Source organism: Equus asinus, chromosome 11 (genome assembly GCF_041296235.1).
Source record: "Equus asinus isolate D_3611 breed Donkey chromosome 11, EquAss-T2T_v2, whole genome shotgun sequence".
In the NCBI taxonomy this organism is placed as follows: Eukaryota; Metazoa; Chordata; class Mammalia; order Perissodactyla; family Equidae; genus Equus; species Equus asinus.
In genome coordinates, this window is record NC_091800.1 from 72,293,531 (window position 1) to 72,320,721 (window position 27,191).

The window sequence follows — 27,191 nt, forward strand, 5'->3', positions numbered from 1 at the left end:
AAGGAGAGAGAACAGTAAAAGGCTTCTTTCAGTTTTAAAAGGAGCAATGCTTCAAATCTTAACTAGGATGTAAGAGTATCATTTATACAAATTTGTCAAAGTGACCACAGGCAGACTTGCCAATATGTGTGTATCATTGTTATTCATTCTTAAAGATTCTGCTTTGGCTAAAACCATGATAGTTGTTTTATCGTTTGTTTGTTCTTTCCTTTTGGTTTGGGTTGAATGAGACGGCAGCCTTATTCGTTGTTACTGTGTTTCGTCACCTAACATGTAGAGCATTTCAGTCTAAAAATTCCTTATGCTTTAAATTTCAGACAACACAAAATGAATTACAGCCCTTCTTGATCCAAATGGCAGGGTCACAGGGTAGTAAAATTTGTTTCTTTCAATGAGAGACATGAACAAATGTTGAGTGGACTTAAAATTCTGTAAGCAGATGAGCACCACAATGGGGAGAAATCCCAGTGATGGGTCTGTAATGGCAGACCAAAGGAAAAGGAGAAGGACGTTGTTTGAGATGGCACCTTGAATTGTCAGTCTGAGATGGAAAGCAGAAGGTCAGGGATGAGGAGTTTGGCAGTAAAGCACTAGAGACCCTCCATGTGTCCATGGCAGAATTGCCTTCCCTGGAAATATCTGGAATAGAACAGTCTAGCTGAAACCAGAGGAGGGGATATTAGTCACAACACTTTTGTCATAACCTTACAAATATCTCGCAAAGCACAAGCATCTACCCAAAAAGAAGTTTTCATTGGCTGCCATGGGCCAGGCACTATGTTGACAAAAACTTCTTTGGGACTGATCAAGGAATCCCAAAGGGCAGCACTAGGACCAAGGAAAAGTTCAGGGGAGGTGAATTTCAGTTCAACCCAGAGAAAACATCCTAAAAACTGGAATGTTTCTTTCCAAGCTGCCTTACGTTGGAAAGCCACCCCCATCTGCCCCAGCACCAAGAAACTCCCCTTAAGGATTTCTGCCTTGTACCTGCTCAGCCGTCACTCATCTCGTAACCAAAAAACCTACAGCCCAGCTGGATGTTAGTCACCCCTGCCTGCAAGCAGGTGGATTTAGGCCAGTCCTGGCATCCCTCACGTTGGCCTGGGTAACCGGTGTGAAACAGGGCCAGCTCTAGTGAAAGCGTTGCGGTCCAGGCCTTGCACCTTCCATGCCCCTGGTTAGCCTGCCCTGCTTGCCCTTCTGCCAGCTCCCTGACACTCTTATTTTCAACTAGATCTCCCCAGGGAAGGAGGAAGAGCCGGAAGCCATGTGCCTCTCACCTGCTTCCTTCCAACCCCCATGCCCAAGTTTTAACTCGTGTCAGGTTTTTCTCCCCCAGGGCACAGCCAGCTAGATACTTCAGCCTGACAGCTGCAGAAAAGCTGGTATTTCTGCCATTCCTGACAGTCTCATCATCTGGGCTGCTGGAGACTAGTCGCAGCCCGATGCCATCTAGAGCTGTTCTTCTCACTGATCATCTTCTCCTCCATTTGACTCAGGTTTGCACGCATTCCCTCAGACTTGTCACCTCTATTACTCTGGTGTTTTTCCCCTGGTCACTTGTATCCCTCCCCACCCTGGACACTACTGGGTTCAAGGAGTGAATGTCCTGTCCCCTCCTTCAGGTCAAAAATAGGGAGGGGATCTTAATTCTCTCTGTCTTTCTGCATGTAGCAGATGCTTTTGGTGCCCCCACCCCAAACCCTTTGGTACTCACTTCCAAAGTCAAAGGCTACTTACAGCTGATCCCTGAAATTCTCCACTTGCAGGCTTTGCCTGGCCTTGGGAACACACTGTACCCCTACACAGAGAAGTCAGAAGTGCTGGACAGTTAATTCCCCAGAAGGCACCTGAGCCAATGACAGGTGGAAAACTGGCGAATAAATACCCCGGCTCCCTTGCCCCTAGTTGGGTTGATTCTGAGCCATGGTTTCTGAGCTCCCTAGCAGGATTGAGCCCTACTCGCCCACGGTGGTAAGTTGCTTGATAATGGATGCTTTATTGCTTCCTTCCCTTCCCTCTTCCACATCCACCATGTGAGGCATTTCCTGGACAAATAAATTCAAACTACTTTCACTTGAATGTTTATCTCAGGGTTTACCAATGTGTGAGGCCTGGCACAATGTCTAGCATGTAGTAGGCACTCAATAAATAAATTAATTCACCCTTGGCAGGTCGTCTATCACTCCTGTAGATGGGATGTCTGCAGTGGGAGAGAGGCACACTATATACCCATGAAGGATTCTTCCAGGAGCAATAATCTCCCTACGTAGAAATTGATGTCTTCCCAACTCGGAGACCCGGAAAAGGAGCTGTGAGATGAAAACATGGGAAAAAAAGAGACTTTCCTCCCCTCTGTGCCAATGTGCTTTCAGATGTGAACCAGGTGGGGGTTGGGGGAGAGAACTGGGATCACAGGTTAGTTATGAAATCATTCAGTTTCTGGAGCCAGCACGTTGCCTTTTATGGACACCATAGCCCAGGGAGCTGTGCGGGGAGTGATTTTCCGTCACAGTCTGTGTAGTTCACAGCTTCTAGTCACAACAAGCGGAGCCAAAAATAACATAAGATAGTCAAACCCTGGAGTATTGTATTATAAACACACAAGGTCAAAATCAGACGTGAAATAAAGTCTTAATTACTATCTGACCAGAATTCTCACAGTGCGCTATCATGGTTGGTTGGCACTGCATTAGTACTTCTGTGTTGCAAGTGAAGAAATGAGTCACAAACCCTGTAAAAAGAACTTGCTGAAGCTCCGCGGCCGCCGCCCTTGGGGAGCCGGAAGAAGGTGTCCCCACTGCCCGCCTCAAACGCTTAGGCTAACACGTGTTTCCATCAGTTTCAGACTCTCGAATTTTTCTGATGGATTTTTATAAGAGAACAAAACCTCGCGGTTAATGAGCTATATAAGAGCCATTTGGGAAGGGGAATTTGATGAAGTTACTTATTTTTGGAGGTAAAATGAGAATGTGAAAACCAGATTTTTTTTTCTCCATAACAACCAAGAGTTTAATATGGTTGAGCAAAACCAGATTTTTTTCATAATGGTGAAGAGTTTAATATAGTTGAACATGTGCAAAATGAGGTCCCCGCCTCCAAGGAGCTGCCTGCTGGGGAGTCCCTGAATTCCACATCCTTTCTCCCAGAGCCGGAGCTTAGGGATGGAGTGGACGGGACAGGACTGCCCAGGAGGGGTCTGCACCTGGAGTCTAGACATGCTCAGGGGGTGAAGACAGATGCTCGGAAGGAGGCAGCACGTCACCTGCTGAGAGGACCGTGGCTGGCAGTGGACCGGGCAACGCGTAGCACTTGAAGAGTCCAGAAAAGCAGCAGTACATGGGTGTTTGCAGACCACTGAGGCATGGCAGCAGCTGGTGGGTGATATGTGATGATCCAAACAGACAAGCAGCAACGCCTGGCAGCTCCATAACTGGCCAAAGGGACAGTCGCTCGTCAGGCTACAAAAATAAACTTAGAAGTCAAGAGACACTTGAACTGCATCCTAGGTGGCGGGGAGGAGCTCAGCCATTGGAAAGAGAACCAAGGTTCAAGAAAACCCAGCAGCATGGCAGACTTGACCAGGACTCACTTGATCTACTGAATGAGCTCAAGACCAAGATCATCTGAAATTCCCTGCAGCTAAGGATGGAGTTGGCCCCAAAGCAGAGAGTGGGGGGTTGAGCTGTTTACACAGCTTGTAGTGGGCATGTTAGCTCATCAGGAGATGGTGGGAGACCTGGCGGGCCACACCACAAGTAATCCCTGGGAAGGAAAACACTGATTTCTAAGAAGGAAAGGGGGAGACGTATTTCTGTCTTTAAAATTGAGACCCATGATGAAAAGGCCACAAAGCTCCCCGAAGGAGAATGAGAACAAAAGTAAACTTAATTTTTAAAATAATCTTTTAGGAAAATGAGGGATTAAATGAAAAAATAATTGGAACCTAAAGAGAAAGTTTCTGGGATGGGTATCTTTGGCTCTCATCTATTCTATGTTTTTATCAATGTCTTAGATAGAGACGTACGATGCATAGTTTGATTAGAGAATGATAAAGTTCTGGGAAACTAGCAAAACTCTGGATTATAAAATCAGGTTCAAAAAGAATCTTGACAAAAATTTTGGGAAAAAGTTGTGTTAAATGTCCCCATGTTCTGTTTCCCTCCCAACTCCAAATAACTCCAGGGGAACCTGGAAGGTGGAAGGAAGGCTTTGGGCTCAGCTACCATTCTCTTAGAGTCCCCCTAGGACTGCTGTGGGTTCAGAGAGGTGCTGTGGGACCAGCAACAAAGTCCTGGAGTGAAATTGGAGAAGACTTTTGGAGAGGGTTTGGCCTATAGAGCCCTGTGGACCTGTATTAGTGTTTTCAGAGAAACATAACCAATAAGATGTGTGTGTGCATATTGAGAAAGGGACAGAGAGATTGATTTTAAGGAATTGGCTCACGCAATTGTAGGCGGCTAACATCTCCGAAATCAGCACGGCAGGCCAGTAGGCTGGAGAGTTGATGTTGCAGCTTGAGTTTGAAGGCAGTCTGGGGGAAGAATTTCCTCTATTTGGGGGAATCTCAGTCTTTTTCTCTTAAGGCCTTCAACTGATTGGATGAGGCCCGCCTACATTATGGACAGTAATCTGCTTTACTCAAAGTCTACTGATTTCAATGTTAATCTCCCCTAAAAACTACCTTCAAAGCAACATCTAGACTGATGTTTAACCAAATATCTAGAAACCATGGCATAACCAAGTTGACACACAAAATTAACCATCACAGACTCCAAAGAAGAAAGATAATTCTAGTCTCTTATGGTATCTTGGGAAGAACCCACTGGTCTTCCTGAATTCCAAGAAGCTGGAGAAGGACTGAGGGGGGCAAATGGGTCTTTACTGCTGAGGCTGAGAACATATAAGCCCACGTAGCTGAGGAGATGAGGGGTCAGGGAGCCTTTCTCCCAGGGTCACATTAGAGAACTGATGACATGTCAGCTGGCACCCTGCAGGCCCACAGGGGCAGGCACTGGCTTGTCTTCATCATTCACAGAATGGCTTCTGTTTAAGTACTGTGGTGGACAGAATGATACCCTTCCAAAGATGTCCACAGCCTAGTCCCTAGAATATGTTACTTTACACGGCAAAAAGGACTTGGACATATGACTAAGTCAAGGATTCTGAGATGGGAGATTATCTCCGATTATCCAGACGAACCTAATGTAATTACAAAGATCCTTATAGGAGGGAGGCAGGAGGGTCAGAGTCAGAGAAGGAGACGTGAGGATGGGAGCAGAGGCTGGAGGGAGTGTTCTGAAGATGGACAACAGGGCCATGAGTCAAGGAACGCAGGCAGCCTCCACAAGCTGGAGGAAACATGGGAATGAATCCCTCCCCAGACCCCCCAGAAGGAATGAGGTTCTGCCGACCCCTTGAGTTTAGCACTCTGACCTCCAGAACTGTAAGAAAAGAAATCTGTGTCACTTTAAGGCACTAAGTTTGTGGTCATTTGTTACAGCAACAATAGGAAACTAATACAAGAACCTTAAGGGGACATGGCAGCCACAGAGAAACACCATGAGAATACTCGTAATGGGTTTCGGGGAAATAAAATTGTTGGAGAAGACAGACAAAAACTTGAGTTAAAATCTAAAAAGAGCACATAAGAAGAGTCAGTCACAGCACACACACATACACAAACTTTCTGGAACTAAAAACATTTTTAACTAAACTATTAAAAGATAAAATAGAGTCTGTAAGCCCTAACTTATTGGCATGAAAGACAAATAGAAAGAACAAATACATAAAGAAATGGAAATCATGGGAGGAAAAATCTCAAAAGACATGACTAGGTGACATAAAATAAATAACAGAATTCCAGAAGGGCAAAAAGATATGGGTGTGCTGGAGAGTAGAATCAAATCTTGTGTGCTAACACGTTCACAGGGAGTGCAAGCTCCTGGAAGCCCCGGGCAGGGACAGGAATGAGGCAGGGGAGGACGGAGCACAGTTACACAGGGTGCCTATGGGGCAGCCTACAGCTTCATAAGAAACGCAGCTGAAAACTCGGCCTTGTGAATGTGTACAGACAGGTGGTGTAAACTACTGCGTCTCTGGGGCCGCCTGGTGGCACAGTGGTTAAGTGCGCATGTTCTCCTCTGCGGCCGGGGGTTCGCCGGTTCGGATCCCAGGTGCGGACATGGCATGGCTTGGCACTCCATGCTGTGGTAGGTGTCCCACACATAGAGTAGAGGAAGATGGGCACGGATGTTAGCTCAGGGCCAGTCTTCCTCAGCAAAAAGAGGAGGATTGGCAGCAGATGTTAGCTCAGGGTTAATCTTCCTCAAAAAAAACCAAAAAGACAAAACTACTACATCTCAAAAAGTCTTCTGGAAGGAAGTAGAATCAACTCTCCAGCTCCTATTGGTGCCCTCTCTCTCACTGGTAAAGGTCAGGGGCTCCAGTGACATGAATGTTGGATCACTAGTTACTGCCTCACAGGTCCCTGAGGTTCCACAGGTCCCTGAGGTTCTGTTCATTTTTTTTCAATTTTCTCTCTTTCTTGCTATCTCATCTTTGAATGCCTATTTCATGGCTGATGCCAATCGTGCCTGTTATCAAGCCATCATTTGATTACGTAACTGTTCTCATTTGTGCTTCAGAATTTTAAAAGAATCGAGCCTTAGAGAAATGAGTCACAAACCAAATATACAAATGGTCAAAACAGCCAATGTCTAAATAAATAAACCATTAGACTGCAAATTAAAGCTGACCACTATGGGAGCAGTGATAAAATATCTGTCATTAAAAACTAAGTCTTTACTGATTTAATTAGCATTAATTCATTAAAATATTAACCAGAGGAATAGGAAGCAAACTTCCAAATAACAGATTGATATATCAAATAACCATTCGGAAAAATCAATTTTTATGATTGTTTCATTTTCTAGAACATTTTCAAAGGAAGAGAAATGAGTTCGGTTAAGCTGTAACATTCAAAAACTCCCCAGGAAACCATGCACGTACTTTTTGCCAGGGCTCAGTTGGATTACATAAAATCCAGTAATAACTTTAGGTTCTCCTGGCTCTTGAGCCAGACGAGACTCTGAATATGTGACACATTGCCTGGGGGAGAAAGGATTCGCTGCCGTCGGCCCCTTACTGCCTCTAACCCCTTCTCGGAGGGCTGGTCTGGTGCTGGAAACCTCAGAATTTGAGGCCCAGACATCAAAGCTCTGGCAGCCAAAATGCAGCGGAGTCTTCTAGACAATAGAAAAGGGTGGGGTTGGGGGAGGGGGAAGTGAAGAGGTGCTGTGGAGTTTAATTAGAGGGAAGAGCTATGAAATGTACTTCCTTTATTTTTTAAATTGCCGTTTGACCCTTTGGTCTCATATCCGAAACAGTGAAGTGGAATTCTGCGTAAGGAATGAGGAAAGTCAGCACTGTGAAGTACGTGGAATTTGATCAAGTAGATTTGAGCCAATTTAGAAATTCACTGGAAAGGTTCTACGCGGAGAAGATATAAAGAACCAGGTGAGAAGGAACAAATTTTGTGTTCCAGAAAACTGTCAACTCTAATTCTTATCAAGAAGTCAGGGCCAGCACAGAATTCTCAAACCTTAAAGTATGCTGGGTGCTCAGCGCTCCTGAGCATGAGTGTGGAGAAGCTGTCCATGCGCAAGTAGGTAAAAGAGAGGGAGCAGGTAAGGGCAACAACTAGACCAACCCAACAAGTAGGAGGCAGTTCCAGATCATTGCAACCAGGTCTCTTGGTGGAAAGTCAAGAAGTAGGATGATGTGTTGAGGAGGACTGAAAAAGTGTGCAAAAGGGCGTGTGTATGTGTGTGTGTATAAGTGAGAGTTTTTGTGTGAATGTAGACAGCAGGATGCGGCATGATTCGCTGGAGATCATGGAAGATTAACAATCATTCAGGAGTATCAGTCTAAGATTTTAAAAAATGAGAGTGAATAAGAGGCCAGTCAATAGGAAATAAGCTCCAAAATAAGGTAGAAAGCAGATTCTATCCCTCTGGCTCAAATATAGGAGATGATTCCCCTCACTGTGCCCCAACACTGAGTACCACATTTTCTAAGCCCCTATTTGAGACATATGCTCTGATAAGAGTGTTTGAAACTGGGTTCATTTCAGAAAATCTAGGACCTACAGTTGCTGTATCAGCAGAGTTTTCAACCTCTGCACTATTGACAACTTGGGCAGAACAATTCTTTGTTGTGGGAAGGGCTGTCCTGTGCATTGTAGGATGTTTAGAAGCACCCCCGCCCCTACACACTAGATGCCAGTAGCACCATGCACCATCCTCTCAGGTATGGGGGTCAAAATCGCCCTGGTTGAGAATAACTGCTATTCTATAATAGACGGTGGCCCCATTCCAGTCCTAATCCTACTTAACTTCTGCAGCATTTAACATTACTGTCTGACCACGCCCCTCTTAGGTAAACTCTCCTCAGAGAGGCCTTATTCCCTTGATTCTCCTCCCCCTTCACTGCCTACTCTTTCTCAATCATCCCCAGTGTAGGTAGCCTCCTAGAATGACTCCATGATTTAATCTGATGTCTTGACTGCTCCCTCAAAGTACCTAACTCCCAAGCCTGCAGGTTGTATTCAAAAGATATGGCTCCTGGTTTGCCCTGCATATTGGCTGGGTCACTGGAGCAGTGAAATCAGCTAACAATCCATGCTGCAAATCAACTTCTTTGCTCCTGAACTTGCCTCTGAACTTCATATCCACACTTCTGAATTCTTGCTCAGATTTTCCCTCTGGATATCCCACTGGTGTCTTCAGATGAAAATAGCCAGAACGACTTCCCTCTCGGCTCCAGAATGTGTTCCCTATCTCTGTTGATGGGATCTTCAGCTTTAGTCTTCCTGGGGCTAGAAAGCTCTGAAACATCTTTGTCTTCTCCCTCTAAACAGGCACTTGGTCCTCCAGTCTGGATCATTCTCTCTGCAGTGAGTCCTTTTGGCTGTACCTCTGCAGTATGTCTGTATCTGCGCCTTCCTCTTCACAGCACCACTACTGGTCACATCCTCTTCATCTCTCGACTGGATGCCTTTCTCTCCACCCACCTCCATTTTCTCCCAATACCCATCCCTCCTACACATTGCTATTAATCCACCCTCCTTTTTGGCCCTCTATGGCTCAAAAGTTATCTTCACTGATTATAGGAAATAGTCCAAACATTTTATTACAGTTGTTCAAGGCTTTCTACACTTAGATTTTGTGGCCGACAGACTCTAGGGTAGCCCCCATGCTATGCCCTTATAATCCTATCCACACGAGTGTGGGTGGGACCTATGACTTGCTTTTAACCAACAGAATATGGCAAAGGTGATGAGATATCACTCTTGTGATATATACTGCAATTATGTTTATGTATTTAATGGCTCCATCTTGCTAGCAGACACTAGAGAGACTCTTTCCCCACAGCTGGGTTTGGAAGAAGTGAGTTGCCACGTTGGGAAAGGCCTACACAGAAGGTATGTGGCCAGGTACAGCTGCCAGCGGCCTGTAGCAGCTGAGAGCAGCCCCTGGCCAACACCAAGAAAGCCGGGACCTCAGTTCTGCAGGAGTAGGACTCCACAAGGAAATGAAATCCTTCAACCACCTGAGGGAGCGTGGAAGTGGACCTTTCCCCAGTCAATCCTCTGACGAAACCGCAGGCCTGGCCAACACCTGGATTTCAGCCTGGTGAGGCCTTAAGCAGAGGACCCAGTTAACTGTGCCCAGACTTCTGACCCACGGAAGCTATGAGATAATATATCTGTATTGTTTCAAATTGCTACATTTGTGGTAATGTGCCAAGTAGCAATAGAAAAATTGATATTGGCTTCAATTTCTGTCAAACCTGAGTTGCTAAATTTGTATTAAGTGAGAAAAATAAATGGATGAATGAAAATGCCTTGAGGTCAGTACAATGTTCCAGAAGTTGCAGGATAAACAGGCTATTCAAGGGTGTCTCAGAACCAAAAAATTGTTCAGAGGTTCAGGAACTAGTGAAAAGGCAGCTGACTGGAGGAACAAGTTCCAAGCTGGAAGAAAGACCATGCAAACTGCTAAACAGGTCAAGATGCCAGCATCAGCAAACCCACACGAACAAGACACACAACAAAAGCACAAACCATAATATGGGCACAAAGCCTAGAAGCAAGCCTGAGGGAGACACAGGAGAAAGGCAGGTGTTGGAGTCAGAAGGGTAGATCAAAAGACAGCCACATTAGTGTGTAAGAGAAGGAAGACAAGAGGTCTGAAAAGTCTTGGGGGAGTCAACCATGGCGAACACTGCCCAAGCACCAGCAAAGCAAACCTTGCATTCACTCATTCAACTGTCCACTCATTTATTCAGTTAGACAGTAGTTATTGAACACTTTCTGTATGCCAGACACTGCCTGGTACTGCAGATAAAAGCCATGTTGGTCCCTGTTCTTGAGGCCCCTGCCATGTTTTGAAGGAGGGATAATAAGGCAGTTCACAGTCACTCAAATCTTCTCCTGTGTCATTGGACCAGAAAGCTTGTCTAACAAGATGGGAGCATTTGGGGCTCCCAGGTGATGAGGGTGCTCTGTTCAGGGCACTCTGGGGCACATCGGCTGCCCCTTCTGCTGCTGTCCTGGCCCCTTAGCCTGCCTGATTTCAGCTCTTGCCCAGACTGCTTTAGCCTGCCCTTGTGGATTTGATGACCGAGGGGCTCCACACATCGGCCTCCTGCCTGCTGTCTCTCCCTGTTGGCATGATGCTCAGCCGTGCCCTGCCCTGAGTGAATCTAGAGTGGCACTGGGGGCATTCATGTCAGTCCCTTCCATGCTGGCACTGGGGCTGGTCCAGGAGCCAACCTCATTTCTGTCCACTCATTTTCCAAGATCGAGAGTCCAATTACAAAGAGATTATGAAGACTATGAAGGGCTATGAAGGATTATGGTTGTTATAGACTTGCTGTTAGGAGATACTGTCCAGCAAGTCCTCAGCCAGGAACAGCACCTGCAGTTATAACGTTGTTTCTATAGGGAAATACGAGGCCCTGGACAGGATGCAGTGTCTAGGAGGGCAGCATGGTAAAAGGCAGGGGGTCTATATGGGCACGAGGAGTGGAGGAATTTGAGTCCATCTTTGGTTTTGTCTTGCCCTCCGCAGAGGGAGAGGACCCTTTACAGCATCAGTCTTCAAAAGGGACTACCTATCTCTGAGTACCCTCTCTAAGGTGGGTCAAACACGTGGGTAAGTTTAAGGGAGTCAGATTCCAGATTCTCAACTTTCTTTACGTGTATAGATCCTGCTTTCCCAGCTCTTTCATAAACCCTTTCCTCACTGACAAGAGGAGAGCCTCTCACCATCCTGAACCTTCCTATGGTGCGTTGCCCGGGGGAGAAATAACTTCTGGGGCACTAAACAAAAGAATTTTTGAAATACTGATGTTGGTGTTAAGGAAGGAATGACCTTATTGAGTGGGTTAAAAAAATTTCATTTTGAAGTCAGGAGGTTTCTTATTCTTTGCATTCAACCAAATTAGAAGAAGAACAAACCAAATCATCAGCTGATAAATCATTAAAAATAATTTTTGATGATGAATTATTATGTGACTTGAGGGGACATAATTCAGAAGAGGCTCAGAGAATTGAGCGACAAGGCTATAGCAAAACTTTTCCCATTCCCATCTGCTTAATTATGTGAACATGTTTTCTCAGTGCTTACATATTAAAAAGAGGAAAATATGCATAAAATTGATGTTAAACTTAGCATTAATTCTAGCCAAGAATTAATATTCCCTGGATACATGAACTGGTTGAAGATATTCTCACCCATCTCAGTGAGAAATGTATTTCCAATACATTTTTTCCAATATTTTATTATGAAAAATTTCAAACACAGAAAAGTTGAAAGAATTTTGTGGTAAACATTCATATATACACTGCCTAGATGCTACAATTCTTTCACTGAGCTTGCAAAATCACGTATCTATCCATTTGTCCTTCCCTCTGTCCATCTGGTAGTCCAGACAAGTTTCAAAGTATATTAAGGGCACCAGCATATTTTCCCCCAACATACTTCAGCATATGTATAATTAGTTGGAATTCAGCATTTGTTGACAGTTTTTTTTTCTTTGGAGGTAAAATCAACATAGAATGAAATGTTCAAATCTTAAGTGGATCGCTCTGTGGGTCAACAAATGTGTACACCTGTGTAACCCAAAGCCCCATCAAGATACACAGCATCACCATCACTCAGAAAGTTCCCTGACGTCATTTCCTAGTCAGATCCTGCTCCAACACCATCCCACAGGGAACCCCTGTTCTGATGTTCTCTCGCCATAGATCAGTTTGGCCTGTTCTAGAACTTCATATAAATGGGAATCTTACACTATGTGCTCTTTTGTGTCTGGATTCTTTTAGTCAGAATACTGTTTTCAAGATTCACCCATGTTGTTTCATGTACATACAGTTTGTTCCTTTCTATTACTAAATAGGATTCCACAGTAGGAAAATACCACGGTTGGTTTATCCATTCCCTTATCGGTGGACTCCTAGGCTGTTTTCAGTTTTTGGCTGTTTTCCACAAAATTTTATTTACGTAATTATCATCTATCAAAGTTTGTATATATTTTTGTTATTTTAATCAATCGTGGACTGTGAATAATTATAATACCAACTCAGTACAAAACAGATTTTTGTCACTTTCAATTTTATAATCACAGAAAATTAAATTTATACACATATTTTTATTGCAATGTACCATGAAAAGGTGAGCAATAAAAAGCTTTCAAGCATAAAATATCACATTAGGATAAACTTCTAAGGAGGAAGTAGAAAAGAAATAGGAGTTTGAGGGGAAACAAGAAACAATGTGAACCATCCAACTGTTAAAGATAACATGTATTTTGTAAATGGATGATGGGAATATTCAATTGCTATGGCATTTAGATATCATTGGGTATATTTGAAAGAGTTGTGACAGTTTAAGAATTAAAACTTCAGTATTTGTAATACTCCCAAAATGGCAAATTTATGATGAAAACAGAGTTCAATGTAAAATTATGCAAAGGGGTTCATAGTTTTCCCAATTATTTTCCAAAGCCTATTCAAAATACCAGGAAGAAAAGTGAGTTCCCCCGATGCCTGCAACTTATCTTAATTGGGTCCTGGGCTCTAATTAATCCCTCTCTGGCTGTAATTGTCGTCTTTGAATGTCAATAGGCCCTGAGACCACAACCAATCAGGCAATACTCATGGGTAGGTTTTGATCATATTTTGTATCACAGAAAACTGAAACAGAGGTAAACACTTGGGCTAAATGCAACCCAGAGGGTCAGTGGAGCTGGTTCCATTCAAATGCCCATCTTTTTGGTCTGTGGTGAAGCTCTGACCTCCAAGTGAAATGAATTTACATTTCAAAGCCTTACACTGTCATTTTCTCTTCCCTTTTCCACCGTGTTGCTTTGGAATATTCAAAGAACTCACAGGCATCTTTGCATTGACTATTTTATTTTTCCTCTAAGAAAGCCTCTTTTTTTTTTTTTTTTGAGGAAGATTAGCCCTGAGCTAACTGCTACCAATCCTCCTGTTTTCACTGAGGAAGACTGGCCCTGAGCTAACATCCATGCCCATCTTCTCTACTTTATATGTGGGACGCCTACCACAGCATGGCTTGCCAAGCGGTGCCATGTCTGCACCTGGGATCTGAACTGGGGAACCCCGGGCCACTGAAGCGCAACGTGCGCACTTAACCGATGCGCCACCCGGCGGGCCCCCAAATGTTCACTTTTTACATGTCAGGAGTGCAGAATACTATGGACTGAGTGTGTCTCCTCCAAATTCATATGTTGAAGTCTAAATTCCCAATGTAATGGTATTAGGAGGTGAGGCCCTTTGAGAGATGATTAGGTCATGAGGGTGGAGCCCTCATGAATGGGATTAGTGCCCTTATAAAAGGGACTTTAGAGGGCTCTCTCATCCCATCTGCCAGTGAGGACACAGTGAGAAGATGGCTGTCCATGAACCAGGAAGTGGGCTCTCGCCAGAGTCTGGATCTGCCAGTGCCTTAATCTTGGACTTCCCAGGCTCCAGAATTGTAAGAAACAATTGTTTGTTGTTTAAGTTGCTCAGTCTATAGTGTTTGTTTCTGCCTCAGTTACATTTAAACTTCTTGAAGGCAGGGGTTGTCTGGTATTTCTTTTTGGTCCCTCACGGTTCCAATCACTGGATTAGGTATATAGCAGCTGCTTAATTTGTGGGTGATAGCCAAAACCTTAAGAGTCGACTCATTAGAAAGAACACTGGCCATCGCGTTGGGGACTCCCCTAGCTGTGCCCAGCATTTTAGTTGCTGAGTCGTAGGGAGCCCAGGGGTTCCAGGGAAAGGACCAAAGCAGTAGGGGGCATCTGAGGGAATCAAGGCAGAGGCTATTTACCACCCAATACAGAACTCTTTATATATTTCAACAATCAGTATGTAACTACACCAGCTGAATATCAACCCTAAAAGGTGAACATTTTCTGAAAAAAAATAAAGTAAAGGCGCTATCATGATCTCTTTTAGCAGAAGAGCCAAGGTCTGAGATGCAAATTTACGTTCCCAAAGCTACCTAAGTTAATAGCAGGACTGGAAATCAGCATCCAGCTTTCTGGCCTCCAGACATCACAGACCAAGTAATCTGATATGTCAAATGATGCTGTTGCTCTGCCTCGATCCCCTTCAATCCGTTTTCATCATTCTTTTCTTTCCCTCTTTGGGGTGCTTTTGATTGCAACAAGCTACGTGTGTTGCACTTTTATGCAGAACCACCTTCTAGTTACTGGGTCCCACTCGCCAGCAGGTGAAGTCCCTCGGGGTGCTCTACCACCTGTGACGGATGCGGGGCTGGGGCAGGAATCCTAGCCCGCTTGCCTGGGGTGAGCTCACCCAGAGACACTGTTTTCGCTCCAGAGTCCCTTGTGACGTCAGGTGCCATCACCGCCTGTGGGACTTGGCCGAGCTGGAACCCTTGTGTCCCCTTCCAGGTCTGCTCGCCCACTCCCCCATCCCTCCATTACTGGTTTCACTGTGAGCGCTTTCTGAAAGGTCACTCCCACACCAACCTGATTCTAGGGAACCTGACGGTGTTTCTTTCCTAGGACTGTGCAACAAGTACCACTGCAACAAGCACTGGGGGCTTAAAACAACAGAAATGTATCCTCTGACAGTTCTGGAAGCCAGGAGCCTGAAACCAAGGTGCTGGGAAGCGTACGCTCTGTCTGAAGGCTCCAGGGAGAATCTGTTCCCTGCCTTTCCCTTAGCTTCTGGCGTTGCCAGCAGTCCTTGGCATTCCTTGGTTTGTAAACACATCACCCCAGTCTCTACCTCTGTCTTCACATGGGGTTCTCCCTCTGTCTGTGTCTCTTCTCTTCTTCTTATAAGGACACCAGCCGTATTGGATCAGCGCCCACCCTAATGAGTAACGGCCTCCTTTTAACTTGATTATATCTGCAGAGGCCCTGTTTCCAAATAAGGTCACTTTCACAGGTGGCAGAGGCAAGCGTTTGCTGGGGCCGTGAAGGAAGGATTTGTTCCCAGCTTCTCTCCCTGGCTTGTAGAGGGCCATCTTCTCTCTTTTCACATCCTCTTCCTTTTGTGCATGTCCGTCTCTGCATCCTAATTTCCCCTTACTATAAGGGCACCAGTCTTAATAGATAGGGCCCACCCTAATGACCTCTCTTTAATTTGATGACCTCTGTAAAGACCCTTTCTCCAAATATTGTCACTTTCTGAGGTAATAGGAGTTAGGACTTCAACACAGGAATTTTGAACCCTAACAGGGGGTTAGGGCTTCAACATACCTTTTAGTGGGCACAATTCAATCCTTAACACTGACCTAAAACATTTTACTTATTTACTTTAAGATTTCATGAACGTCAAGAAACCAAGAAGAAATAGTGTGTACCGTATATATAACCCAGTGGTCAAAGTTCCCAATTGCTATTCAAATATCTGAAAATACCATATTTTTATTTTTCTGAATTGTTGACTGTAAAATCAGAAACAATATTATGACTTTATTTATGGGACTTAAGACTTTACCACATTTATGTTTTTATCTCCTATAGTTAAGGTTAGATTCTTTTTCTGATAAGTACTTGTTTTGAACTGGAAATTATGTATCCTTAAGTGTTGTTTTGGATGAAACGAATGAGTCATTAGTAACACAATAAAGAAACTGTACAGTGGCTCAGAATGTGGGCTCTGGTGTCAGACTGCTTAGGTTCGCATCAGCTCTACAACTAACTAGCTCTGTGACCTTAGGTAAGTCAATTAATCTCTCTGAGCTTTCATTCCTTCAGCTATAGTGGGGAGGTGAGAACAGTACTCTTATTACGAAGCACTTTGCAGTGTTTGCTCATGGAAAACACTCTCTAACTATTAGCTATTTCTCTTAAGTATTAGTTTATACACAATAATTCTGAAAATGTAAAGACATAATAGAAGAGACATTTTTTATTATCCCTTTAGGTAAAATCTTACACTTTTTCAGAAAAGTATTGCTAACATTTTCCTTTAAAATGACAGAATGTAACTAGTCTTTTCTCTTTGTCTTTCTAAATTTAACTACGTATCATCAAAATAAAATTATTATTCTAACTCCTTTCATGGGAAATTTTTAATTATATACAATGGTTTTTTAAAAAAATAGGCAATTCTCAAATATGGTAAAAATTCGAACATCACAAAAAGAAATCCGTCTCCTCTCTTTTACCCCAAGTTCTCAAGTCACCTTTCCAGAGGCAACCACTATTACCAGTTTCTTGTGTATCCTTCCAGAAACAATCTATGCATATGCAAGGAGTATATATATTTAAACATGATAGCATATTATGTATGCTCTTCTGCATCTTGCTTTTTACAGTTTAATAATATACATAGGAAATTTTCTCTTAGCAATGCCAGATAGTTTGTTTCATTCTTTTCACTGTTGCATAGTATTCTACTCTGTGGATGTAGAACTTGATTAACCAGGCCCCTACCAATGGGCATTTGGCTGGTTTCTTTTGTTAATACAATGCATATTTGTGTCTTTAAGCTCACATGCAAATATATTTGTAAGATAAATTCCTAGATGAAGAATTGCCAATCAAAGAGTATATGCATTTACAAATTTCATGGTATTTTAAAAATTGCCCTCCAAAGAGGATGGGCCAATTTGTCCTCCTACCAACATTAGTAGCCCCCCCCAAACCATTTACCATAAGGGTGTTATTAAATTTAAAAATTTTTCCTAGCTTATAAGTGTCAACAGCACTCATTAAACTTTGAATTTGTATGTCTCTCGTTAGTGTGAAATTTAGCTTCTTATCACTTGCTTATGATTTATGGTTCCTTTATTACAAGCTGTTCAATTAATTTGCTCACTTTTCTATTTAAATATTTTTTCATAATAATCTGCATTAGCTCTTTATAGATTAAGAAGTCTACACTTGTGTGTGCGTGTGTGTGTACGTGTGTCAGATATTTTTTCTGTTAGTCATTTGTTGTTGATTTTATGGTATTTTTTGTCTTGCAGAAATTTTTAATTTTTTGGTTCTTGCTAAATCTATCAATAAGGTGGGAGACTACTGCAATTCTCCAGGTAGGAGAGTCAGGTGGCTTGCGCTGGAGTGATGCCAGCAGATGTGGTGATGAGTGGTAAGTTTGAGGATGTAGATATTATGAAGCTAGAGCTTGGCTGATGTGTTAAATATGCTGGCAGGGAGTGGGGCGGGTAAGGTGAGAGAAAGAGATGTTGACTCTGAGGCTTTTGGCCTGAGTAACCAGGCGGACAACGATGCCACTGACTGATATGGGCAAGATTTGAGGAGGAGCAAATGTCTAACCTGTTTGGGAAATGTGCCTCCACATGCCTGGTTTCACAATGTGATACACATTCAGGTCTTGTTCATTCATTGTGTACTGGGGTTCTTTTTATCAAAGTGAAATTCTGAGTCAAACCATATATTTAGCATGTCCCAGACAGTCATTATTATGTTGCATACATTCATAAGTAGTGACTTAGAGACCAAGAGAGCTACCATAATACCTGCAATGTCATTGCCTCGCCCTGTGTCTGCTTCCCATCTCTTCTGGGGACTCTAGCACATGCCATGCAGTAAGTGGAGAAACATTGACCCATCTCTGTGTCTGGGATTGATTTAAATGAGTTTGACTAGTTTTTCCTGAATTCATAGGTATTTAACTGACAAGTCAAGTCAGTTTAGCAACTTGGCCTGGTAACCCAATAACAAAAAAACCCAGACAGGTTTATACATGTCCAGAGGGCTATAGTCTCTGAGCTCAGTTCCTGGGGGCAGGAGAGAGGGTTGATTTTTTAAAGAGTCTTTGAAAACATAAGATTCCATATGGATGATTAATACTTCTATGCAACCTAGTGGGTGTTGGCACACAATGGGAAGAAAATCTATTGAAACAGAGAATACAATCTTGTGGAATTATCTCCTCTGGGAATTTAAACCAATCTCAAGGAACTCTCTGTTTTAATCTGTCTTTTTCCTGTATCCCTTTGACAGTAAACTTAGTCCACAGCGTTATCGGACGTGCTGAAGAGCAGCTGCCACTAGCAATGTAGTTTGACTCCTGAGACGAATTACCAACTATTTTGCTATCGTCTTGCCTGATCTCTGGTTGCTTTCATGAAGTCTATCTTATTTTTTGGTGCAGTGCAGTATTTGAAGTGAGTTAAGTATAGGAGTAGCCAGGTGACTAGACAGCGTGATGCACAGGGGCAGCCAAGCCTACACTAGGTAAGCGGAGCAAGTGGTCCCTGCAGGGTGCAGTGCTGGGAGGGGTGGGGACTCCTTGTCCTGCTGGCTTCTAAGACTTTCTTTACCTGGACTGAGTGGTCACACCACGGAAGTTACTCTCTCTGGCATGAAAGTGTGATCTCTCAATGGCTACCATTCAGATGCTTAATTTTAAACTGGAGGTTAAGAAGACCTGTTAAGGCACATATCACATAAACATATTGACTAGAATTGACTCTCTCCTTGCCAAGCAGGTGTATAGGACACCAAAGGGACCTAGGAGACATATAGGACCCCAGACGGTCAGTTCCAGGTGGAGAACACTGGATGGCAAGCTGGGAAGAGCATGAGGGCTCTACTAGACTCAAGGGCCTCAAGGAGAGGGAGGGTCCACGCTGCTTTGTCCCCAGCTGTGCCCTTGAGAGCTGAAGCCATGCCTGGAACATACCAATGGCCATTCTTCAAACATTTGTTGAGAGAAGGAATATGTGAACTGGGCGTAAGGAGGGAGTAAGTGTCTACAGAGGTAGGGAGTGTAAGCAGGTCCTCGATATCAGCGCTACTTATTCCAGATCTTCCCTGAGACCTGGCTCTGGAGAGCACTGTCTCTGAGTCATGGAAAATAAGAAAAGAAAGGGTGCAACGACACCTCTGGGAAAAGGAAGAGAAACAAAATGACATCTTCTGACAAAATTTTTTAAAAAACGAAATCAGAGAAAAACATCATCTGTAAGAAAAAATTCTTGTACCAATTCTATCTTAACTTTTTACTTTTAGTGTGAGATAAAACATACATAGAGTAAAGTGCATTAATCTTAAGTATACAGCTCTGTGAAAACTCTTTAAAGTTACATTGCGTGCTGGCTTGCTTTCTTGCTTGATTTTACAAAATTTCAAGCACAATGCTCAGTTTTACAGTCCAGCAAGATGTGCCACTTTATTCTGTGGCTCTAAGTATGCCAGCATACTTCACATTTCATTATGTCTCCTTTCAACAAGTATTTGTAAAGGACCTCCCATGTACCAAGCAGTGTGCTTGATGCTGGAGAGAAAACAGTAGTGAACAAGACAGCCCCTGGCCTCAGGGAGCCTGCAGTCAGGATCTGTCTAAAGAGGAAAATTAGAAAATTAGAAGTCATGCAGATGAAGAAAACCAGAAGGTAGTCAGAGGTGAAGGGTCTAGAAATCGGTCGTCAAGAGCCTGAGGAACTGAAGCTCAGGAAGAGGTAACTTCTAGAGAGGCAAGTGTTGTCCAAAACTTAACTCAAGATCTCCCCTCCCATACCTGTGTCCTTTCTATTATTCCTCCCTACCCCACCCCCACCCCCCAGTGAAGAGCATCCCTAGCCACTCACCGCATTACCCAGAAACCCAGGAAACATCCTGACTCCTTCCCCAACACATCCAAACCCCAAGTCCTAAATACATTCTTAACATTCAAATCTATATTCTTCTTTCCACAACTTGAGTAAACCTGTGCAATCACTGCCCAGAACAAGACATCAAACGTTCCCAGCACCCGTTTAATGTTTTCAACTGGAGAAAATAATAATTTCATTATACAGAGAGTAGATAGTTTAGTTATGATACATAATTACTTTGCTGCTTTGTTGGTTTTGAGCCACTGAATGTTTTCAGTTCTGATTGCCAAGCTGGCTTTCCTTCCAATGTCTTAGAGGTTTATCCAGATGCCAAGAGAACAGAACACATTCATGTGCTTCACGGAAGCCTAAATACAGGCTTCTAGTGTCTAGTGTGACCCTAGAATGGAAATGTACCTGTTACCTGCCTTTGCCAATTGCATTTCCCCAAGATGGTGGCAATGCTAGATCCCGTCCTCTGTGCTCCTCTGCTATGTGATCCTCTCACTCTCCCATCAAGAGCTGGGGTCTTATTCCCCTCTCCTTGAATCTAGAACAGCCTTAGTGACTTGCCTGTCCGAGACAATGTGGTAAAGGTGCCATTCTGGACTTCCAAAGTCTTGCAGCTTCTGTCTGAGAATCTTGGGGCCCTTGCTCTTGGGATGCTCCCTCTTTGAACATAGCTGTCAGGCTGTGAAAAGTCAGATGGTGAGGCCATGTATAGGTGCTCTGGTTGACAGCCTCAGCTGAGCACTCAGCCAATAGTCAGCTTCATCCACATGTCAGGAGAGTGAGCCACCTTGGATGTTCAGCCCAGTTGAGTCTTCAGATGACTGAGACCCCAGTTGATATCTGATTGCAACCATATGAGAGACTTCAAGTGAGAACTTCCCAGTTAAGTTCAACCCACAGGACTGCGGATGGCTTGTTATGTAGCAATAGTCATTGAAACATCTGCCATTCTGGGTTAAACAGGGGTCAGGGAAAGTAAAATCAATAAACACATACTGTGCATAAGACTCTCTGGAAGATACTAGAATGTATGCAGTTGAGAATAGGAGAAGGGATATTTACATAAACAGTAACAGATGGTTCAAGGTAGCACTTTACTCCTAAATATAGGTGTGCTGGGAACAAAAGATCAGCGAAGGCTGGGGGGCCAGCCCGGTGGTGCAGGGCTTTAAGTTCGCACCTTCTGCTTCTCGGCGGCCCGGGGTTCGCCAGTTCAGATCCCAGGTGCGGACATGCACTGATTGGCACGCCATGCTGTGGTAGGCGTCCCACATATAAAGTAGAGGAAGATGGGCACGGATGTTAGCTCAGGGCCAGGCTTCCTCAGCAAAAAGAGGAGGACTGGCAGTAGTTAGCTCAGGGCTAATCTTCCTCAAAAAAAAAAAAAAAAAGATCAGTGAAGGCTGAGAGTCTTCAAGGAGGAGGAGGGACTCGAAGGGGAATTAAAAGATAAGGGAGTACATGCAGGCAGAGAAAAAGCATAAAGAGTATAGCATGGACATAGGTAAGGTTTCCGAAATGTACCTAACGCTCAAAGATCAAATAGATTGACTTGGCTGGAACACAGAATTTACATGCTTGTGTAACAGGTGATAACGTTGGAAATGGACCTTGAATAACAGGCTAAACTGCTTATCAAGAGAAAGGTTAAGGCAAGCATTTTAGGTTGAAGAGCCATCTGTGTTTAGGTGAGACTATGGAAGTGAAGTTCTCCAAGGAAAAGAGCCCCCAAATAATTTAATTGTTTGTGGGAGTATATAATCTTTTAAACTGATCATTTTTTAAAAATCCAATTTCCTCAAAAGCATCTCCACATTGAATAGGAGAAGGAAGGAGAGTCATTCAAGGAAAGAGAACCATCTAAGATTACTATTGTTAAGGAGAATGTCAATAATCTTGAATAGTTCTACCATAACCAAGAGAAATTTGAGGGTCAAAAGTAACCTAATTGGAGCTGAGACCACTGACATCAGATGGTGAGGACTGGGCCATTCTAGCTAATTCAGTTATTCTTGAAGTCATTTTTCAAGAAGAAGCCACATTCTTCTGTAATGTCAATCAATTAGAGGCACAAACTGCAAGAGAAGCAAAAAGATTTTTGGAGGTCTCAAGAATTGCTATTCAGGAGACACAGATTCAAGCAGAAACTCAAATCTGCTCCAATTATAGGAGAGGGGCTCAGGGTTTTTATGGCGAAAAGAGAGGAAGACGGGGTAAGTTGTATTAAGGAAAAGTTCATTGGTGCTAGATGAGGTAAGGATAGGTTTGTACTCATAGATTGGCTGGAGATTCAGTCATCAGGCAAAAGGCCTTCATTGATTGGCTAGCAGTTTGGTCATAGCAAAGTCTAGTTTCATCAGTCCTTACCAAAACAGGATATTCTTGTCCTTACTGGCTTCTTGGAACGTTGGTGGTTTGGTCCAGTCTGGAAGCTAAAGAAAATAAGATGTGCAGGGCAATTCCTCTGAAATGGCTGCACTGACTCTATTTTACTATGGCTCCACTCATGTCACCTTTCACATTTTCTCTTTTGATCAAGATCTTTCTCCAAAAGCAGTGTTGATCAAATACTGGAAAGCATTGCTGATCAGTCATTAAAGCATTGTCTTGGGTTTCCCATGGCCCTGACTGTTCATTCAATTTACAGCCATCGTTTACCCACCTTAATTTCTCTGATACAGGAGCAGACTGTTGCCATGTTACAAGGATATCAGGATGGCAAGAGTCTAGCAAGAGGGGTCAATTTCTTTTTTTGCAGAAGCAGAATGGACTTCATCCACATGTGCCATAACCTTTATAGATTCTGTTGTTACTGCCTTTGTGTGAAACTCAACTAAGGTGCTTTCCTGATAGGAAGCCTTAATTTTGAGCATCGCTGGTCCCTCGTCACCAGGAAGGTTTATTCCCAGTGTGTCACATCCCACACAGGAGGGAAAGCGGTTTGCTTTGGAGACTTTAGGCCACATTTGAGCAAGAAGACTACAGAGCAGAGCAGAGCAGAGGAAGGCTCTACCGTCAAGATCTTTTAAGGGTAAACATCTTCGATAAGTCTATTGCAGAATTTTGAAGACTTTGCTTTTAAGTGCATTTCTTAAATGGTTTATCTAATTGGAACATACTTTCTAATGGCCAATGTAATTCTTCTGAGGCTGGCGGCAGTTTGGTAGAAGCTTAGCTGCAAATGGAGTTTAACCTCCATTTCTGCCCAGCCATATGTTGGCTCCCAGCCTGATGGCTACCAAACCAAGTTCTCAGGATGTCAAACAAACTTAGTAAGATTTTCCTGTTCTTTATAAATATTTACAGCTTCCAGGGCCATCGTTTTTAATCAGGTGTGCCAGAAGGTGGTGTGCTTGACTCTAGAAATTAAAGATCTTACTTCCGGTCTTAAATCTGAGGTTCTCAAATCTAGCGTGCAAAAACACAAGTTTTGGAAGCTCAAAAGAGCCCCAAAGTGGGCTGTGAAGCCTTAAATCATCCTGAATAATGTGAATCCAGCAGGACAAAAATCTACATTTAGGAGGTCTGTATTCTTTAAACATAAAACCAGCAGAAGTCCCAGAGCGGGGTGGCCCCTTGGCAGTCCCCTTAGAAAATGGACTTCCCATTTGTAAGTACTTACCAAAAGGCTCAAGGAAGGAACAAACAAACAGAAGTTCCTCAACAAAGCTGACAATGAAAAAACAACCAAAAGCTGTAACAAAGGACATCCAAATAAACAGTCTGAACCCCTACCAAAGGCAGAAGATCCAGGCCCAGGAGGACTTACCACCAGGAGCCGGAGCCACCAGGAGGAGATGATAGAGCACAAAGAACTCATTGCAGCTGCCTTGCTTGTGTGCGCCCAGTGGCTCCAGAATTGGAGGTCAGTTGCTCTAGACCCCATGTTTCTGAAACCTTGTAACGTCAATGAACAAGAGGCATAAACTGCAAGAGACGCAAAAAACTCATTCGGGGTCTCAAGAACTGCAATTTGGGAGATACAGATTCAAATAGAAACTCAAATGTACTCTGATTACAGGAAAGGGGCTCAGGATTTTTATGGGACAAAAGGAGGAAGATGAGGTAAGTTGTATTAAGGAAGAGTTCACTGGTGCTAGATGAGGTGAGGCTAAGTTTGTATTTCATAGATTGGCTTGAAATTTCAGTCATCAGGCAAAAGACTAGACCTGTACTTCATTGATTGGTTAGCAGTTTGTTCATCAGCAAAGTCTAGTTTCGTCAGTCCTCACTGAAACAGGATATTCTTGTCCTTACTGACTTCTTGGAACGTTGGCGGTTTGGTCCAGTTAGAAAGCTAAAGAAAACAAGATGTGCAGGGCAATTCCTCTGAAATGGCTGCACTGACTCTATTTTACTATGGCTCCACTCACGTTCTCTTTCATATTTCTTAGCCAAAAACACCAAGCTTATGGTTTTTCAAAGGTGTCATGTGGTGGGTGCTCTGGAAATAGATACTGAGATGGAGTTTGGGAGGCAAGATATGAATTAGGGATTGACATCTATGGGAAGGGAGAGAAAATAGGCAGAGAGGAAGAAGTTGAAATGCAATGCAGACCCAACAAAGCCTTGGCTCACCTGATGGGTCGCTCTGGAGTGAATATTGCCCATTGGAGGTGTTTGGCATTGGGCTGAAATGAATGGGCCTTTATACTCACATCCCACTTATCCCTGGATGTAAGTTGCTCCAGAAAGGGCATGACCTCAGGTAAGGTGGCCCTCTGTGTGTGAGATAGACCCTAACAGAGGTGCTAGCTGGAGTCTGCCTGCTGACCCTGCTTCCCACAGCTGGGCATCACATCCTTCCTTAAATGATAAAAGGAGAATCTTGTCAACACAAATAACCAATTAATCAATCTATAGATTAAAATTGGGGTGAGTTTATTATATGAGACAATCCTGAGGACTATAGCCCAGGAAAGCATCCTCCACCAGGGAAGGAAACACTCCAGAGAAGTGAGGTGTACAGCATGGTTATATACCATCTTGGAACAAGGAACATATATCAAATATGACAGGAATGCTTTTTTTTTCTTTTTACTACAGACACAAGATGTTTTGCTATGTAAAGCAGGTCAGTAGTCATGAGACATGCAGAGCAGGTCATTCTGACCCTGGTTTCCGGGGAGGAGTGCTTATCTCTAAAGAAATGCCGATGTGGGAGGGAGGCCTGCATCCCTGTGTTTAGAGGCAGCATTCTTTGCTTTGGGATACCGTAAATGTTTCAAGCAGATGTGCAACATATGCTTGACAGGCCACATCAGGCCATTCTGGAAAAACAGGGTCAGGCTGAATCAGTTTTAAACCAAAATGGCTCCCTCATATACCTCAATATATATTAACTTTTTTTATTGCCTTTCATTTATTCCATCAATCTGAATCTCCATGTCTAGCACAAAGGGGTAACTAAGCTCAAAGTCATATTCATGAGGACGTATTTTTCTTTTATGAACCTAGACTAATGCTTACTTTGGCGAGTGTGTCTGCTTATTCACTTATAAAAAGGAAATCAGCTGCATTGATCATTGGTTGAACACGCAGTTCACATGGGAATCTGGAGCCCACCATCCCCGTCCCTCTGCAGACAGAATCTTTTCCTCCTGATGGCAAGTGGGGGGTCACTAAGTTGGAAGTCCTGAAAGAAGGGTGTGGTATAATAAAAAAATATATTTGGGCTTTGTCCCTGGTTTCTTACACAGAGCTTCAAAAACCCTGGGACTTTCCTGAGAGAGAGAGAGAAAGAGAGAGAGAGAGAGATTTTTGTTATGCCAATGATACGACTGGGGTGAGGGGTGGGAGCTAGATAGCTTCGAGATGGGAGCCAGTTGCTAGATAACCCAACAACTGTATGTGATTAGAGGGTTAGAACTCTTAGCCCCACCCCCAACCTCAAGGAGGGGAGAGGATGGAGATCGAGTTCAATTACGGATGGCCAATGATTTAATCAATCGTGCCTGTGAAATGAAACTTTGATTTTAAAAACTCTGAGCGGCAGGTTTTAGGGGAGGTTCCTGGTTGGTGAACAATTGATGTCCCAGGTGGGCAGCATACCCCTGACTCGATGGGGACAGATGCTCCTATACTCTGGACCCTCCCAGACCTTGCCCTGTGTACCTCTTCATGTGCCTGTTCATTTGTATCCTTTATAATAAAATGGAAATTATAAGTAGTGCTGTCCTGTGTTCTGTGAGTTGTTCTAGTGAATCATCAAACATGAGAGGGGCACTGTGAAAATCTTTGAATTTACAGCCAAGTTAGACAGAAGGGCAGGTGGCCCCGGGGACTTGTGGCTGGCATCTGAAGTGGGGGCAGTCTTGTAGAACTGAGCCTTTAATTTATGGATTCTGTGTTAACTCTGGGTAGTTAGTGTCAGAATTGAATTGAATTGAATCGTAGGACACTCAGTTGGTGGGGGAAACACAAGGGGTTACAGGAAGAGCGGTGAGGCGGATCAGGAGGGAGGGATAACCGAAGGGGGCATTGTCTTGAGGGTCCTATGTTTGTGAGGCCCTTCCCTGTGTGACAAAGGGGAAGGGGTAATTTTGATGGAGTCAGAACCTCTGTTCTCCTTCATTTTACTACTTAGGTAGGAGATCTGCCTACACGTCCAGTGCCGTCTGGCACATGGTGCTAAGCCAGGAGGCAATCAGGAAGGGAACAGGAGCTGCTTCCTGCCTGTTCTGAGGAGCAGAGGGAAGGAATTTAGGCAGAGGTGAGGTGGAAGAGGAATTAAATCTCTGCAGGCCATGGATTGAGTTCCATATATGGCCCCCTGATTCACCGTTGGGTTAGCCCACCTTTCCCACTCTCAGTGAACATGGGTTGAGTGGGGTTGACCCCACCACCTGGCTCCTGATCCAAGCGAAGGATGGTTCAGAGGGGGCCCACTACCCATGCCAGGCCAATCAGAGTCAGGGAGCATCATGCCAGGAATTTTGCTAGCACTACTGGGGAAAAAAATATGCTTTTCTCCACTCTGGGCTTGCTAAGTTAGTAAGACGTAAGCCTAAAAATGTGGGTGGGTGTCTTGACTCCAGCTGAGGTGAGTTTAACCTG

The 27,191-nt window shown here is 43.7% G+C and overlaps 1 protein-coding gene and 1 long non-coding RNA gene across 2 annotated transcripts in view; both read right to left on the minus strand.

Annotated features, from left to right (window-relative positions):
• LOC106823588 (uncharacterized) overlaps positions 1 to 27,191 on the minus strand; it is a 77,305-nt gene that overhangs the window by 16,425 nt on the left and 33,689 nt on the right. Inside the window, exon 4 of the mRNA XM_070520240.1 lies at positions 3,266 to 3,461. Within this exon, the coding sequence (XP_070376341.1) occupies positions 3,266 to 3,461 (196 nt within the window). The remainder of the gene's footprint in view (positions 1 to 3,265; positions 3,462 to 27,191) is intronic.
• On the minus strand, positions 22,492 to 24,011 carry LOC139046517 (uncharacterized). Its single transcript, XR_011506639.1, has 3 exons — positions 23,905 to 24,011; positions 23,758 to 23,804; positions 22,492 to 22,567 (listed from the first exon to the last, which is right to left on the minus strand). It is a non-coding gene; the product is annotated as an uncharacterized lncRNA (long non-coding RNA).